At 33.9% G+C, this 19,564-nt stretch overlaps 2 protein-coding genes across 9 annotated transcripts in view; one reads left to right on the top strand and one right to left on the bottom strand.

The window, feature by feature from the left end:
- The window catches only part of LOC111045669 (threonine--tRNA ligase 1, cytoplasmic), a 35,506-nt gene extending 31,764 nt beyond the window's left edge, over positions 1 to 3,742 (bottom strand). Inside the window, exon 1 of one of the 8 annotated variants that reach the window (XM_039422077.1) lies at positions 3,502 to 3,742. In XM_039422077.1, coding sequence (XP_039278011.1) covers positions 3,502 to 3,552 — 51 coding nt within the window. In that variant the 5' untranslated portion in view covers positions 3,553 to 3,742. Of the gene's footprint in view, positions 1 to 3,387 lie in introns of all 8 variants that reach the window. The other 7 variants (XM_039422075.1, XM_039422071.1, XM_039422072.1 and 4 more) reach the window with 7 other exon arrangements.
- A 7,302-nt stretch (positions 3,743 to 11,044) lies between these two features.
- Positions 11,045 to 17,817, top strand: LOC111045661 (ejaculatory bulb-specific protein 3). The gene is made up of 2 exons (XM_022331108.2): positions 11,045 to 11,423; positions 17,432 to 17,817. Exons 1-2 carry the CDS (start codon positions 11,216 to 11,218, stop codon positions 17,686 to 17,688), a joined length of 465 nt encoding a protein of 154 aa, XP_022186800.2. The 5' UTR covers positions 11,045 to 11,215; the 3' UTR covers positions 17,689 to 17,817.
- Positions 17,818 to 19,564: the final 1,747 nt, after the last annotated feature.

The following is a 19,564-nucleotide window of genomic DNA, read 5'->3' as shown; positions in this document are numbered from 1 at the left end:
AAGGGGTATTTTTCAAGGGTCTTTCAAAATCATGCAAACCTACCACTTCTACCCTATACAACTTGGATCTTTCTCTAGTTATGATAAAAAACCACACATCACGTGAAAGAACAATTAATACTGAACATGATTTCTTAGGAATTTTCGAATTTCGTAGAGGGGGAGGGGGAATACACACAAAAATAGAAAATCATATCCTACAGCCAAATTCAAATTTTCATTGTACGATACCTTTTCAAGGCCTTCCTAACAAAAAAGAAACATTTATTGGCTGAAATCATCTTGAGAATCAAATGTTCTATGAGAATCATACGTTAGATACACTTAATTTCAGTATTTCCTAATAGGGGGGCACACATAAGGATACGTCAAGAATCAAAACTTTGAACACTTATAACTTTTGACTGAATGATCACATCTCCTCGTACTCAGGTCATTCTTCTCAGCTCGTCAAGGCGGTTCAAGATCATGTATCATAACTGGAATTTTAACAAAAAAATAGAAAATTCATTCTTTTTAGTCCATATTTCAATACACAGAAAAATGACTAATTTCTATATTCAAAACCGTGTATCTCACTTTTGTTCAAATTCCAATTATGATACATGATTTTGAACCGACTTGACGAGCTGAGAAGTTGACGTGAAAAATTCTTTCGGGGCTGTTTCCTGAAAAACGACCATTTGACGGACTAATGGATCAATGAACTGGTTTGAAACCCAGCAATAACTGTCAGAGCATTCTATAAAACTGGTGATAGTTGCCGAAGACGGAGAATATTTTATTAATAAATTTGATATTCTTTTGACAGCTTGATGTGTAACTGTGAGGGTATCTAATAGAATGCAAGATAAACCTTCAACTTTCTGTGATAATCCAAGACCTGAATAAAACACTATGAAAACGAAATCTCCCATTTATCTATTTATTCGATTTCCAACATTACACCAGTTTTCAACTTGTGATGTGGAAGTAAACAAAATATTCTCCAAGAATGGCTATCATGAACTATCATTCCAGAATTTTTCATAACAGGCTGTGAACGCTAAATGGGTGCACATATTTTTGACTTTATCCAACAGAAAACAGAGGCATATTTGGACAATTTGATCATGAAAACATAAATGGCAAATTAAATATATTACTTCTTGATAGTGAATTACTAGTTTAATGAATTTATTAGTGGAAATAACCTTATTTCAAAATTTCCTGTTTTCCCGCGCCACTCTGTACTTGAAATTATTTCTGATAGTGGAAATAAACAATGTTCTATTCAAATTTTTGTACAAGTAGTTCAACACTTCTATTACAATGAATGATTTTATAGACAGCGTGTAGAGTATAGGCGGACAAGAGTAATTTCCAGCATATTTATACCATGCAAATGTAGGCTAAGTTTGACCAGCGCTAGTGGACTAGATTAGATTTCATCATAGACTAAAGCTGCGTTTACACCAAAATTATTAACAAAACGTTAATAACTTAACCCCTATAAATTCGATTAGATTGAACATAACTTATCATACACATGATGAACATTTTTATGTGTTTGTCAAGTTTCGTTCAATCCAGTAGAATCTATAAGGATTAAGTTATTAACATTTTGTTAATAACTTTGGTGTAAACGCAGCTTTACAATGATAAAGATAAAATGGTATTGAATTATAATTTAATACTACTAAATTTAATATACTCAATAAGGTGGACTGTTTAGCTTTTTCCAAAAGAACTCTGTACATTGTGATCAAAATCATCGAAAGTTGAGCTATGCAATTGAAAGAAAACCCACTTATTCTAAAGAGAAATGTCAGATTATTGAAAACAAGATGCTCCAAGAACAATAAAATTAGTTTCAGCGCATTTCATACTATATTAAGGTTGCTATATTGATGTTTTTATCAACACATATTTTAGAAAATGCAAATTAAATTCTTAAGATTTTGTAGTTAAATTGATATGAGTAAGACTTTGTAGACAAGCAATAGTGATTATATTCCTTCACTTTAGTCAACCAGTAGTGCCATAGAGTAAAATGGGATAGTACAGTAGTAGCAATTATCCTTAAACAGTAAGGAAGAGACCACACAAGCGTTATTTCAGGCATTTTCAGACGAGTCGGCAGCAGAACAGGAAGCTCTCTGATTGGCTTATAGGGTTGGAATCAGCTGATAATCAGCCAATCAGAGAGCTTTCCGATGTAACGTCTGAACAAACGCTTTGTGTGGCTTGGCCCTAACCACATTAGTGTACCCTTATTTCTCTACAATAACTTACTGAAAAGTTTTGATGTTTTCGTTAAAAATGACGGAATAAAACAGAGGCAAATGTCAAAGAATTAAACATTTTACATTTCATTTAAATTCACATTAGTGTCACAAACTAACAACTACATTTCAGTGGAAACCTACAATTAAAGAATTTTACTTTATAATGTAGAAATTTGGGAAATTGTACTATCCTCCATTACACTGAACAATGTACTTGAATAGTGTAAACCTGTCAATAATGCAGAAGATAAAAGAGAAACCGAATTGAAAAAGCTCTCGATTGAAACAACTCTGAATAGTTGTGTGTAATTACATGTAGGCCTATTGAAATTGAATTTCCTAACGGCATCGCCATCGATCACACAAGTGTGGGTACGGTAATGGATGAAACAAAAGGTAGATTATTAAAGCATTGCTCTTGCAAGATTCTTTGCATGTCCAATGTAATACACTACTAATATTTTTGTGAATACTCGTATTCTAGATTTAAGATATTTCAAAAAAGTTTGGTAACGTTATGGACAACGCAAGTCTATACCAATAGATGACATATAGGAACTATGATACCTAGGATTAGGCCTACCTAAATTACCTGAAAATAAAATTTTAAAGAAATCAAACTAAAATAAGAGGTTTTGCCAAATTGTCATCTTGATTTAGAGATGCTAGATTTTGTAGAAATGAACATATTATCATATAATAATTGACAATATAGGTTATTGACTGATAAAAACAAAGAATTTAAACAGCTTTAAGCCACAAAAACTTAGAACTTCGCTAGATGTGTAGATTAATCAATATAATTATTTGATAAATGTATAGTATTCTTGCTGCTTCCGTAGTACAGTGAAATAACTAAAAACTGAGTAATTAAAAAAGTGAATAAGACCTGAACCTGACCCAACAAACTGGACCTTCCAAATGCGGTACAAAGTGAAAATTTAAAAACCAATATTTTAAAAGAAAAATTGGTAAGGTATATTACTATATGACAATTTACTTGAGCACGGATTTTGTTTTTTTTTTTTGACAACAATCATTACAAATAATAGATTTGGCTGTAATTTTATACATGCACAACGTGTCAACATCAATAATCATAACCCCAAAATTTACAAACCCAAGAGATAGTCCTTGTAAAGCCAGTAAGAGGAAATCTAATAATATTCCTCAATCTGATGATCCTCATTATACAACATATTTAACTAATAGTTATTGTATGAAAATATCATGCCTTATCATTGTTTCCTTCTCCGGTTTCAGAAATTTTTATTTCATCAGCCATAACCAATCCGCACTTGCACTTGCGTAGAAAAGAAAAGAAACTCAAATGTCGAAGTCGAACAAAGTTCGATTCTTCAAAGTCGAGATGAAATTAAAATATCGATATTTTGACTTTGACATTATCGATAAATATATCGACTCAGCTAGTTCCAGCTTTGATATTTTGGTGATATCGATATTATCAGTTCAAGAAAATAATATATAGTGAGGTCCACGTTATAATGACAGTATTTCATCAACTTTAGTTTTGCTATCCTTGTCTATCATTCCACAAAGCCGGTGATACTATCCCTTTCTAGGTCCACAACAATGACAATTATGTTTTTGACAGTGTAGAAATATAATTAATTAATGCAGAGAATCGGTATCTCTATTCTTCTATCTTTATTCACTGCCATTACCGTATAACGTGGACCACACTATAGAGAACTTTTGTGTGCTTCTGTTTTATTGTTCACTAGCTTACCCGGCGAACTTCGTACCACCAAAAAGTTAATGTATCTCATGTCACACTTGACTATTTGGTGAATCATGAAATTTATCTGACAATCAATATTTTCATTCACATCTGAATAGGTACGGACTTCCTATGTGCTTAGTCATGCAGCATTTATTATTCCAAAAACATATTCTTCTCAATCATTTGGTAGTAATATCTATCAGTAAAGCTTTGAATTAAAAAATATATATAAATATAGATAGGTTAAATCAGTGTTTCAAAGATGAATTTAATGTTTTCATAGTTGCTGATTGTCAATAGATGGTCCAGGAAATATGCGATGTACGATGAATTACATCTTTCATTTTAGGATGAATACAGTATAAAAATTCATACAAACGAACAATCAAACAGACATAGATAGATTACAATGATCCATGACAGACATGGATAGACCACAATCCATGAGACAATACTAAATATTTTTGGAAATGTTAACTATTAATAATAAAAGTAACAAAAATACTGAGGATGCTCTGGCCGCCTATACAAATGAAGTTTCTGAAGCCATGTCTTCCAATAACAACAAATGCCTATCTATAATGATTGACCTGGCAAAAGCCTATGATACCATACCCCACAATAAATTACTAAAAAAATTGGAGAGATACGGGATTAGAGGACTCCACCTTGAATTATTTAAGTGATCGGACACAATTAATATCTGATAACAACAGTTACAAATCAAATACTACAAAGCTTAACGACTTTGGATTACCACAAGGTACCGTCTTGTCCCGATTTTATTTTACTCTATATCAACGACATCTTTAAACTAAATATTGATAGTTCGAAAATAATTTCCTTTGCTGACGATACGGCTGTAATAGTTAAGGACCGCTCATGGTTAGAGACGTACTCGAGAGCAGAAAGAGTAATATCCATTGTTAAACAATGGCTTGATATTAATACATTGAGTATAAATACATCAAAAACTAAATATATTACATTTTCTCCTACAATAGTTGGTCAATCAAATGATGCTATGAATTTAAAAATACATACAAATTGTGATTTTGAGAAATGGAAGGACTGTGCATGCCCTCAACTAAAAAATGAAAAATCTATAAAGTATCTGGGCATCATGGTTGATTGTAACCTTAAGTAGGAGCCTCATATAGAATATATTTGTAAACGCTTAAAATTTATTTCCTTTATCTTTTATAAAGTCCGTAAAATATTAGACATTAAATTACTTAGGGTCCTTTACTTTGCCTATGTTCAATCGGTGCTGCAACATGGGTTAGTGGTATAGGGAGGAGCGTATGATGTTTTCATGAATAAAATTTTTACATTTCAAAAAATGATAATAAAAGCAATTCTTAATAAGCCAAGGGCTTTTTCTAGTAGTGAAACATTTGCCGAATTTAAAGTGATGACAGTACGTCAAATTTAAATAAAGAAACTTCTCTATTATGCATGGATGAGGAAGGAGGAATTTACAGTGAATAATAACGTTTCTATGTATAACCTGAGAGTTACATCTCAAAACATTTATAATATTAACTATTCAGATTTGACAATAGTGCGAAGACAATTTGGGTATCTTAGCTCAAAAATAATAAATATCATGCCAAATTCATTGTCAGAATATCTTTCTAATAGAGGGGTAGACAGAGGATGGAACAGATAAATAAGTGGGTGATACAAATTTTTTTCTTCGACATCAGTCAAATATTATAATTACTAGTAATTTATTGTTAACTTCGATTTTTTGTAGCTTTGATTATTAGTAAATAAATTTTTATATTGTCTAAACAGCTGTTACTCTCACTCAGCGGTCAGGGTTTTGCCCTTGCTGGGTGGTGCCATGTAATTTTAATTTATTTGTAAAATAGCATAATATATTATTATAATCTAGAATATTTCTTTTGTAAGCTTTTATTTTGTTTTTTTGTTTTTATGGGCAATAAAGATGTTAAAAAAATAATAATAGACTAATAATTAATTAACTTGATTGCAAAATTTTACATTAAATAATTATTTGATGAAATTCAAGTTCAATCGTAATGAAAAAATTAAAAACAAAAAAGAGTTGAAAAACTTGGGATTGAAGTCTAATATCTTTTGCTTCAAAGCCGAGTGCTTTACCAATACACCACGACTGCGGTTGGAATCGAATGTCTTGTAGCAACGTTATAACCTCCATCACATTATCCTTATTCTTATTTTGCTACTTAGATAAAAATGAAAATAGTGGTATATTTCATTTAAAAAAAGATTCAATTTGTTCCTGTCTTATAATGATGAGTTTTCTTGATGTTCTTGATCATACAGTGAGGTCCAGGATATAATGGCAGTATTTAATTAGCAATGGTGTTGCTTCCATTTTCTACCATTGACAGCGCTCCTTTTCCAGCTTTGCAACGTTGCCAGATCGTTTTTTGATAATGTCGAGATAAAATTAATCAACAAAATATTAAATCTCAATTATGAAAATTTATAAATACGATGGCTCATGATTAATTATATAAATAATTATATTTCTAAATTGATGAAAAACGATCTAGCAACGTTGTGAAGCTGGAAAGCGGTATCTGTTTTGTCGAATGATAGCAACACCAATGTTAATAAAATACTACTTTTATAACGTGGACTTCACTAAAGTGCGCAAGCTCGGACTTAGTTAAATTTGCAAAGAATACAACATTCTGGAGGAGTGAATGATTGTATTCTTTGCAAATTTAGAGCTCACACACCTGTCTGGAATAATAAACTGGCTTCATCGAAAACAGCTTCTATGAGCTTGCTATCACAAAGTGCTCTATATTTTGCAGAAACCAGAACTCACTTTTTATTCCAATCGGGGTTTCCCCAATGATCCCAATCACTAACACAGAGATGACTGATCAACTGAAACCAGTTCAGACACACGTCACGTACATGCATCATCTTATGTAATTCCTATCGAATACCCTCCAATAATATATTGTCTAATTGGACTGAGATGAACTATAATCCACAACTTGCATATACGAGACAAGTGATGAATTGATGATTGATTAATTGAATAATCAGACTAGAGTAGTGGATAAATAATCGGATAGCAAAAAACTTATGCAGTAGGGAATCCCTGCTTACATTGGAAAACTGGATTTGAGAGACTGATAGCTCCTCTCTCAGGCTCATGCATAGATATTTCAATTAGATAAATTGTTGGAGATGTCTCAAAAGGAGGTAGGTAGGCTACAATATTACATGAATATTTACACACTACCTAATAGTTGTGAATTATGAATGATACTGTGGTATTTCTCCTTGAATTGAATTGAATTTCTCCATAATGAATTTACACTCTTAGCAAGAAAGCTGTCCTACAATAGAAATAGGATTTATTGATTATACTTAAAAATGATTGTTAAAGAGGAACTGACGATGATAAGTACTTTATACGTGGAGTACTTTAATAATCTTACACTGCATTAAATTTGGAAAGTTATAAATTCTCAATTATTGCGGAGTTTAGTCTCTGACCTCACAGATAAGTACCTTTATCTAAAGAAGTATCAATTTTTACTTTCCTTGCCCTATATATTACCATAGGTAAGGAAAGTATTGCTTTCCAAAAAACATTAAGGTACCCCAATTTCTAAATTTCTATACGTTTCAAGGTCCCCTGAGTCCAAAAAAGTGGGTTTTGGGTATTGATCTGTATGTGTGTATGAGTGTATGTGCGTCTGTGTACACGTTATCTCATCTCCCAATTAACGGAATGATTTGAAATTTGGAACTTAAGGTCCTTCCACTATAAGGATCCGACACGAACAATTTCGATCAAATGCAATTCAAGATGGCGGCTAGAATGGCGAAAATGTTGTCAAAAACAGGGTTTTTCGCGATTTTCTCGAAAATGGCTCCAACGATTTTGATCAAATTCATACCTGAAATTGTCATTGATAAGCTATATCAACTGCCACAAGTCCCATATCTGTAAAATTTCAGGAGCAAAGTCCCCATCTATGCAAAGTTTGATTTCAGATTCCCAATTATCAGGCTTCAGATACAACTTAAACAAAAAAAAATTGAGTGGAAAAGATTGAACATGGAAATCTCTACAATTAATGTACAGTAACATTTTCACCTAAAATTGAAAATAAGCTTGAAATTTGAGAAAATGTGATTATTCAATAATTGCAAACTGTTGGCAACTGTTGATTCTATTAAATCATTCATTATGAAGAGATAGCAGATCTCGTGTGTATCCAGCGTTATTGTCCTTTCACCAGCTGGCTCAGATCTTTGAATAGTAGACTTGAGATGCGCGTGAACACTAGCGTTAGGTGATCAATTTTCATAACGGCATGGAAAGTTGTGTGAGTGCGCCACACCAGATTTAACCATTTGTTCTTGAGAGTGGCTCTAATGAGCAGTAATATGATGTGAATTATAATAAAATATAAAAAGTGTACCTGATGATTCTTATTTCAATACCCATAAGAGTTATTTAGACAATCCTTGACGGTATGATCACATTGGATGCGTTTATGTGCAATTGCACGCGTGGGCTATGCATGACCAAGCGCGCTGATGAGAAACAATATCTAGAAAGAGCAATTGGAAGACTCAATTGGAACACGTGCACTCTTGCTGGTTGCGTTCAGTGTAAGCAACTACAAAGTCACAACGTGTTTCAATGGCTCTTTCCAGATTTTGTTTTTCGACTCATATATCTGACTTGAACACACACGCATCCAATGTGATCACACCCTCAGGAGCGGCATATCTTGTCTCCTCTTCTCTTAAAAAACATTTAGATCATTTTGTAATATCAATTCACGAAGGATTTCATTCTTCTAAAAAGGATAAAGAAGCCAGCAACGAAATAGAAATGAATTTCTCTCTCCCGGAATTGATTAATTCAACAGCACCTATAGAGTGTAAAGAAGTGAGTAGCCTACCTATAAAAAAGTATTAATAATTATAGTATCGACATCAACATCTATGCAATGAGACATTGAGGTGACTCTGAATTGAATGGATTCTCTCATATTGTTCAGTACAAATTGGATACCGGTACGATAATATCTGGATCAATCCATGAAACAATTCATAAAAAAAGTGATGAGAAATCGATGGAAATAAACCACATTATTCCTGAAGACGCGCAGGCGTAATTAACTTTCCAAGGATAGCTAGCCGCATTTTGCATGTTGAAAATAACCAAGGCCTGTTAGGAAAACAACAGCCCATATATTGTGAGTAAATGAAGAGTACACTCTGTTGATGATTCCATGAGATAAGGAATAGTTTCAATGCCACTCACAAGTGAGAGACTTTATTATCACCCAACAGGCCAGCAGTTTATGTAGAAGAGTGTACTTTCTGATATAATATCCCAGGAAAATTGAATAAATCCAATTAAGCTCTAGCCTTATTTTAAAAGAATACACTATAACGGTATCAGAAAGATAAGTACTAATCCGGTATGGATATCCTTTTATTGAATGTTATTGTAGTACCTAGGCTATCTTTCAATCATTGATCATCACAATTCAATAATTTTTTTTTTCAGGCATTGATCAATAGCGTTTAGTGTGTTGGTGCGATATTATAGGTTTATTGGAAATAAACTACACATTTAGCACACCGGGATCATGCATGTTCCTTTGTCAATTGATCTATTGTTGCAAAAGTGAAGATTTCACACTCAACAACAAAATTTCTGCAACGGTCGCTGAGGAATGATAGATAGATATATAGATGAATGTCTTTTATTTGCACTTTACAATATCAAAAGTGATGTGGGCGAAATTGAGGCAATAAGAGCCCCCTCTTTCACTTAACCCACAATAATTGAGGCATGTGGAATGTGTGAAATTATAGGTACATAAAATTCAAAAAAAATATGCTCTATAAAGGTAGGCGCACACAGATCGTCATCGGACGGACGGCACGCATCGGACGGATCGGACGATTAGATGTGATACATTGTTTTCAATTGGAGTGCGCATACCTATACGATGCGGATAGGTATGCACACTCCAATTGAAAACAACGCATCAAATCTAATCGTCTGATCAGTCCGATGCGTGCCGTCCGTCCGATGACGATCTGTGTACGCCCACCTTAAGGCCACATTCAGCATGGATTTTTCTCACTAATAGTTGAAAAAGTATTGGACCAAAAAGAACAAAACATTGGAGATAAAAAATGTCTAAAATTTCACACCTTGGGATCGGATATCACGAAATCTTCAAAGGATAGGTGTGGAAAAGTTGGCAGTTGAATGTTGTAAGCTTCTTTTTTTACTTAACAGTCATGATCTTAAAACACATAGTTTTCGAGATATATGCAGAAAGCCAAGGAATGGTGCTTTTTAACCACCCCATCCACTTAGCATAGGGGTAGGGGTGGGAGCTTTTGTATGTTTATCTCCTTACTATCCTAAACAGAGTTACTGGGTCAAAAATTGTCTTCCAAACTTTTCCCAACATACCCTCTTTTGAGTATTCATTGTCTGGACCACAAAACATAGAGAAGTGCTTTAGTTCATTAATTTATTTGTGCCTGGACTAATATAATAATCAAGAGTACAATATTATATCTTTTTTCTTTAGGGCTACTTTTGATATAAATAAAAATATAAATCTGAGTGCCCTTTTAAATTATTTCGTCACGACATGTTTCGGCTACTAATGCCAAACAGGCTACATTTTCATCTTGACTTGAAAATGGCATTAGTAGCAGAAACATGTCGTGACGAAATAATTCAATAGGGTACCCAAATTTATATAGGTAATATTATAACACGAGTAAAGTAATTTTTGGTACTGCCATCGATTACAGCACCAGTTAGTGTTTATTGAAACGTAAAATATTGGTATCTAATTGATTGGAATAATCTTTCGTAATCGTTTAATGATTGAAACGGAGAAATCGGAAGGAATACCCGGAATGGTCCTTGAACGGCACTGGAGCATGTTCGCAAGGACAGGATGCGTTCGGTGGACTGTGACTGTCCTGGTCATCACCCGGGGAAACTGCCAACGTTTGCGGCTCTAATCGAAGGCTGTCGCATCAGTCTATTTTGACTGTGACTGTCCTGGTCATCTCCCAGGAAACTGTCAATATTTGCGGCTATAATCGAAGGCTGCCGCATCAGTTTATATTTCAGGTGAGCTGGTGTCGAAGCATCATAACGGTTCTGACTAGTGACAATTGAACAATGATGCATCAGATGATAGTCGTCGCCCTGTTTGTGTGTGGTGTGGAGCTAGCCTGCTCGCAGCCGGCCAAGATGCCTGAGAAGGCGTCCACCCGTCTGGACCCCGTGCATCTCGATCAGGTGCTTTCCGACGCCAAGATGAGGGACAACTATGTGCGCTGTTTCATGGAGAAGGGCGTCTGTACGCCTGAAGCCACCGAGATCAAACGTGAGACTCAAATCTTATTATAATTAATATTCAGCTCTCATTTTTGGATTGTATGTATCTGTATTTTTTGCTAACGATGTGGAAGTGGTGGAGTGGACATTACTGCCCAAACATCGCTACGTCATCAACTAAAAAAGTCATTCTATTCTACTCTTAATTTGATTCCTCAATTGAAAAATAAGATTCATTTAAACTGTTAGAATTTCTGGTGAGATTCATTTTAAATGGCCGTTTCTCATATTTTGAATTTTAGTGGGTTGAGTTATTAAACTTTTTGCATGAAAATCATCAATATTTTTATTTATGGCTTTCATTGGTGGGGAGTCCTTGACGGATGTTCCTCATCTTATCATTATCATGAAAGAATAAGACGTTGATGTTGTCAATACCATTATAATTTATTCGAAATTAATTCACAATACAGAACCAGGTTTCATGGTAACACCTACCACATCTTCAGCTGAACCCACAAGTTCAGCTGAAGATATGGTAGGTGTTACCATGAAACCTATGGTTCTGTAAGATGAATTAATTTCGAATAAATTAAAGTGGTACCTATTGACAACATCAACGTCTTATTCTTTCAATTATGGAGAAATATCGCAACATCTCATACCATACAATCAAATTATTATAATAAGCCATTGGAATAGAATAAATTCGTCAGCCCAGGCAGTAGAGGATATATCACAATTCTACATCTATAGAGTCTAGTCAATATAATACAATAACAATACAATAAATTAAAAAACAACATTAGCTAGGAAAGTGAGGTTGAATTTGCATTATGTCAACATTCCTTGTGATTACATTAATGACTTCCATACATAAAAAATCTGAAGTTTAAAGTGGATTTCAATAGAAGTAAAATATATGAGACCTGACAATTCAAAATCAATCTTACTGGACATTTAAAAATGGAACTTATTTTCCACTAGAGGAATCAAATATGAGAGCTGCAATCTTCTAATTAGCATGATGAAACTATCATTTAGGAATCAATTATCGCGGTGGTTCGGAACCCAACTGAAGCTGTATGGTACATACCATACCTAGCTACATTTGGACTGTTGTATAAATTAGAATTGGAACCGTTTTGAGCGTATACCATTCTGGGGCTGTGGTACTTTTCTGTAAGTGTAAATTACTTTGTGTAATTCTCATTGATTAAATAAATAAATATGGAATCTATTGGCAATACTTCACCTGTGAACTCTTACCTGATTGAATTTATTCTTCCATTTTAATATGGGGTGAAATTATCGTTAGCATAGAAACATAATAGTACTAGCCGTCAGGCTCGCTTCGCTCGCCATATCCGTCTAGCCAGGGGGCTCCACCCCCTGGACCCCCGACTGGATCGTCCAAGAATGAGATTAGCAGGCTCGCTTCGCCCGCCTGAATTTTTATCATGTTAGGACAATCCAGTCGGGGGTCCAGACTAAACGTCTGACTAAACGGATATGGCGAGCGAAGCGAGCCTGACGGCTAGTAATATAATATTCCCAGGATTGAAGTAGCAGTGCCCAATCAATTTTTCCGCGATAAATGCATTTAAATCTTCAACTTGGTGCCAACCTAACAAAGTCAACTCAACTTAATGCCAACCTGACAAAATTATTAATTTAGTTGCCAGTTAACAACTGTTTCGAAGAGGTACTCTATCTAGATTATAGTTCTATAGTAACATATGATATGGAAATTTCAATTATAATTAAGAGATTGAGAGAAGAAGAATATACATGCTAAAATACGAACTTTAAACCCTTAAAAACAACCTTAGAGTTGAAATATTGCCAAAAGATTTCTTAGTGCGCCTCTAAAGGGCCAACTGAACACACCTACCAAATTTGAACGTTTTTGGTCCGGTAGATTTTTAGTTATGCGAGTGAGTGAGTGAGTGAGTGAGTGAGTGCCATTTCGCTTTTATATATATAGATTGAAGTAGCAGTGCCCAATCAATTTTTCCGCGATAAATGCATTTAAATCTTCAACTTGGTGCCAACCTAACAAAGTCAACTCAACTTAATGCCAACCTGACAAAATTATTAATTTAGTTGCCAGTTAACAACTGTTTCGAAGAGGTACTCTATCTAGATTATAGTTCTATAGTAACATATGATATGGAAATTTCAATTATAATTAAGAGATTGAGAGAAGAAGAATATACATGCTAAAATACGAACTTTAAACCCTTAAAAACAACCCTTAGAGTTGAAATATTGCCAAAAGATTTCTTAGTGCGCCTCTAAAGGGCCAACTGAACACACCTACCAAATTTGAACGTTTTTGGTCCGGTAGATTTTTAGTTATGCGAGTGAGTGAGTGAGTGAGTGAGTGAGTGCCATTTCGCTTTTATATATATAGATTGAAGTAGCAGTGCCCAATCAATTTTTCCGCGATAAATGCATTTAAATCTTCAACTTGGTGCCAACCTAACAAAGTCAACTCAACTTAATGCCAACCTGACAAAATTATTAATTTAGTTGCCAGTTAACAACTGTTTCGAAGAGGTACTCTATCTAGATTATAGTTCTATAGTAACATATGATATGGAAATTTCAATATAATTAAGAGATTGAGAGAAGAAGAATATACATGCTAAAATACGAACTTTAAACCCTTAAAAACAACCCTTAGAGTTGAAATATTGCCAAAAGATTTCTTAGTGCGCCTCTAAAGGGCCAACTGAACACACCTACCAAATTTGAACGTTTTTGGTACGGTAGATTTTTAGTTATGCGAGTGAGTGAGTGAGTGAGTGAGTGAGTGAGTGCCATTTCGCTTTTATATATATAGATTCAAATGAAATGAAGTTTTTTTTCAAACGTATCTTATCTAACATTCTCATGTACAATACTCTAATTCTTAGGGAAATTATTGATAGATTAGTAAAGCCTACCTTCAACGTCCACGGTACAAAAATAGTTGGAAGAATACTGGTATCTTCTATTCACATGGTAATCAATTATTGAGTATTCTCAAAAACTGTATTCCCAAAAACTGCAAAGACGAGTGAAGAGAGCATTTTATGATTCATGCGATGACTCACTAGTTGTTGGTTACATAACATATTTTTGTACTGAACTCAAATCCTATATCCTGGAAATGTGGTGAATTGGATATCTATAAAATGTGCTTATTTTGTATATTAAATAGATTTGTATTTTGAAAAAATGAATACTAGACCCATAGTTGTAAAACATTTCGATAAAGAAATCCTATATCCTGAAAATGTGTTGAATTGGAAATCTATATAAAATTTGCTTGTTTTATAAATTCAATAGATTTGTATTTTGAAAAAATGAATACTAGACCCATAGTTGTAAACCATTTCGATAAAGAAATCAAAACAAATTAAAGCTTGAAAACTGGTTTCTAGTGTCTTGTTAAAGTATAATTTGGGAACAATAAATTATCATGCCATTCTCACCAAGCTTAATTTGTGCCGCGGAATCAGCTTGATGTGGTTTCTATAATAGACGATAAGAACAAACAATAATAGAGATTTAATTCTAGGACACATTTAATTCACGTTTTATTATCAAAGCTACAAAGTGTAGTTATTGGAAGTTTCATTCTATTTTCCACCTCCACTCCACCTATTTCTTTCTGTAGAATAGTATAGTGTGAAGACTGGTTATTGCCTAGTACTATAATTATTCGAAATGCATCTACAGTATTTCATAAATAAAACTATCTAAAGCCGTCTTGATAAAAATAGCGAAGGATTTGTGAAGATTTTATGTAGAAAGAATAAAACAAAATCTTGTTTTATGAATCCAGTGCTAGTTAAGCATCATTTAATTCAAGATTGAGACAAAATTGTGAGTGTGAGAAGTTTGAGAGTTAGTGGTACTGTCTTGAAAAATAATAATGATAGTGGTACTACCGTATAAATGGAATACGTGTCAAATCAAATCAAATCGTTTATTGCACAAAAATATATACAGAATACAACTGAAAGGAAATTGACAACTTTGTGCTACACGTCGGCAAAAGAAAACTTGTACGCCGACGTGGAGTCTTAATATAACTTATTCACTTATACATTAATATTAATATATAAAATGATCCTACAATATTATAATATAGGCTAACAGTAATTAACATTCAACCAACCAAATATTCTATTCTAAGAAATAACAATAAATTAAAGATATACATAAAGCTGAATTTAAGATTCATACAACATCAATCAATATTAAACCAAATCATTAATTGAATAAAAATAATTTTCTTTCACCCAGGTATGGAAATCTTTTATTTTAGTTTATCAACCATCCTCTTGGAACTTTATTATAGAGTTTATTTCTCAAATATGAAATACTTCTACGGGATAGGGTGCTATCAACTCTTTCAATTGTGATTAAGTTTTGAGCGACTTGTCTAGTTACTCTTTGAAAATTTTGAATTTTTTTTAATTTGAGCACATGTTTCTTAATAGTCTTTAAAATGAACAATTGTCTTATAGTGAACAGATTGGAATTTTGAAACAATGTGACACTTGGGAAATCTCTCGGATACCTCATTATTGTTCTGATAACTAACTTTTGTAAAACAAATAGAGGTTTTAAAGTTGTTTTACATATCTTATGCAGAATTAGGAGACTGGAAGCTGAATGAAAAAATACGTAGGCCTACATAAAGATCACTGTTATCTTTACGTTAGCAAGTATCATTCAAATTCAAATCATGACAAAAGAGCGAAAACGAATTGATTTTTTTATACCTATCCAGTTGAACCGGTCAGTGCTTAATGATCTGGCTCTTCCAGTGGCCTATAACGGAAGATCATGTATGACAAAAACATAGACTCAAATCTCCTTTCATCACCTAAATAATTCACTTGTGCCGGTTGCACAAAAGCCGGTTAAATTTCAACCGTGATTAATTTCGTAAGAACCAATCAGAGAAGGCCTTTTTTGATGAGACGGTTCTCTGATTGGTTCTCGTGAAATTAGTCACGATTAAAATTCAACTAGATTTTGTGCAACCGGCACTAATTTCGTCATCCATCTTCTTTAAAGCCAGAAGCTTACTAGACATAGCTTTATGTTGCGTAACATTAATCTTTTTGACCACTTTCTAATTCTAATGTGTCTATTCAATAAATAGGGATAAATGACAGACTTTCGTTTGTTTCCCTCTCTCCCTAAAAAAATCTTGATTCATAGATTAGAACCAACATAATAATATAATTAGGCTATAGGTACTGTTACATTATGAATCATCATAAGGGCAAGCGCACACAGCAACATACATAGTATATTATGCGGAGGGAAATCCCTTCTATCGAATATTGCAACACAATTCGATAGAGGCTATCGATTGTTGCAACACACTCAGATTTCAGTTTGTCTTCGTATGTCTGCTAATAACGTTTCATTTTTTTCTCCATCTCTTTACATACGCCTGTCTGTTGCTGTGTGCTTTCGCCCTTATTGGCTGATTCTTAGTTCGATGATTCTCGCCGTATTATTGAGTCACATATGGGTATTCAGTTCTATTCTGATACGATGCAGAATTGAACATTTTACTAGGCCCTCACCTATTTGGACTCTGTCAACACTCATCACTTAAAATTGGAAAAAATAAGAATTGCCTTAGGTCTGTATGCAGATGTCAGTTTAAACGGAGAAATGCAAGCTGTTCGTTTAAACTCCGTACTACTTCGTCGTTTATTATCCCGAATAACACATTATGATAAATTAAACCATATCTACAAGTAAATATGTGGTTTAGCGTGAAACATAGATGGTGCATATGACCCTTAGGCTCGGTTGCACAACAGCCGGTTAAATTTAAACCGTGATTAATTTCACGAGAACCAATCAGAGAAGGCGTTTTAGAGAAGACGGCTTCTCTGATTGGTTCTCGTGGAATGAATCACGGTTGAAATTTAATCGGCTATTGTGCAACCGGCACTTAGTATTTCATCTACCAATGTAATTAAATCAGTGTCATTTGTAACATAAATGAAATGAATGAATTCGTTCAATTCGCAGACATCCTACCGGCAGCTTTGAACGACAACTGCGCGAAATGCAGTAAGGTGCAGAAGGCCGGCTCCGGAAAAGTGATTCAGTTCTTGATGGACGAGCAGCCCGACATCTGGAAGCAGGTGTCGGCCAAGTACGACCCCAAGGGCCTCCACAAGAAGTGGTTTTCCCCCACGCCCAAGGACAAGAAGACCGCAGCCAATAAAGGAGCCAAGTCCAACAATAACTCTTCAAATGAGAAAGACGATAGCAAGGGCCAGTGAAGAGGTGGAGCATACAACAACAGTGAAGAGGAGGAGGTGAACATTCCTCAAACATAAGTTGTATCCAGTTGCAATATTATGTTGTAATGAATGTACAAAGTACCAATAAAAAAAATTAATTTGAGATTCTGTATTGAGAAAGTTATTAACGGACGATGTTTGATAATCCCAAAATATCCCTTCATCCCTCCATCATGAATCAGTCATGATTCTCTTCATAGCTTTTCTGTTCCAGGCATTCACGATTTATTCATCTATTTAGGCTACAGCAATATGGGAGCACACAGGAAAATCCCAAAAATTGCTCCCCAATCAAGAAAATTACAATAAACACAATACAAAGAAATTGAATGTTCAACAAACTAAAATTACACTATTATATTAAGCCAGTTACACATACATCGATTTTCGTTTGTACGATATTTTGCCCGTCCTTATGAATTCTATCACATTAAACGTGACTTGACAAACATTATCTGTTTGACATCATCTGTTTAATCTAATAGAATTTATAAGGACGGCAAAAATCGTACAACAAAAATCGATGTGTGTGTAGACTGTAGAGCCTTAGTTGGACATTTATCGAAACGTTTAAATTGATTGATATGAATGGATTGAATAAATCACCGGGAACAATCCGAACTATCCATACTCATGTAACATGGGTCTATCCATACTCATGTAATGATAACATGGGACTTCTCAAAAATAGGTGATATTTTGGGTATACGATATTTTCTTTCGTCCCTTATCCAACATCACATTATGTTCGTTGAAGTTTCATCGTATTTGATTGAATCGATCAAGTTGGATTGAATAAACTCATTTAACAATTCATATCCCATATCCATGTAATATTGACTTTTCAGAACTAGGTGATATTTTAACATTCATTTGAAGCAAATTTCGTGGAATGAAGTACGAAACACAAATATATGGATAAAGGCCTAAGGATGACTAGAGTCTTATACTGTAGCCTATGACTCAACTTACTGAGTTGTATGACTCAACAATACAAATTATACAGTCGTGAATTGATATGAAGAATTGAATTATTCTAGAAGAATTTATAAGTTTCAAATAAATGAGCATAGATCATAGGACATAATGAATTTCAGTGAAATGAGATAGGAAACTGATAAACGTATGCACATGAGTATAACTGGAGTCGTAGCTTATACTCTGTAACTCGACAATAAAAATGATTTAGTCTTGAATTGGTAAAAGTAATAAATTATTCTAGAGAAATAAGCATAGATAATGGAACAATATGAATTCCATAAGAATATGCTATTCATAATATTATTGAATCTTCATTCTTATAAGTTGCACTCTAACGAATACTGGTTAAACACAATGAGAATTCATTCAAGAAGAGTGTACGGTTTTGTGTTTGAGCTGCAAACTTGCGTGCTATTAGTTGTTTGACAACTGATTCTTTTGACGTATTCCTTCAACATTCCTGAAAAGAATAATTACTCTACTGAAAAGAATAAATTACTCTGAAAAGAATAAGGTAATGTTAAGAGGTCGTAGAACTATAGTCCAATCACACAGTCTGCTGCAGATTTGATACAAGTTGCTTTCAAGTTTCTGTAATTCAGGACTCAGGAGCATATAGTAATGAAAGTTAAAAATCGAAGAATAACGATAATTGTTTGATTTTGTAGAGATTGAAACAGCATTTGCCGGATCTAATGTTCTGTTTTTACTGAGATGATGGTTTTGTATGGCTTGTGAGGAAGAAAAAGGTTTGAGCTGAAAGCTGAGACCTGAAAGGGTAAATATGGTATCCATCCAGACATTTTCCTTCCACCCGAAAAATATTCTACAATCTACAATATTAGGCATCAGCAGCTCAAAATCCTAGAACTTG

This window comes from Nilaparvata lugens, chromosome 2, assembly GCF_014356525.2.
Source record: "Nilaparvata lugens isolate BPH chromosome 2, ASM1435652v1, whole genome shotgun sequence".
In the NCBI taxonomy this organism is placed as follows: domain Eukaryota; kingdom Metazoa; phylum Arthropoda; class Insecta; order Hemiptera; family Delphacidae; genus Nilaparvata; species Nilaparvata lugens.
The sequence above is the reverse complement of the archived record's forward strand: the minus strand, read 5'-3'. Positions and strand labels throughout refer to the sequence as shown.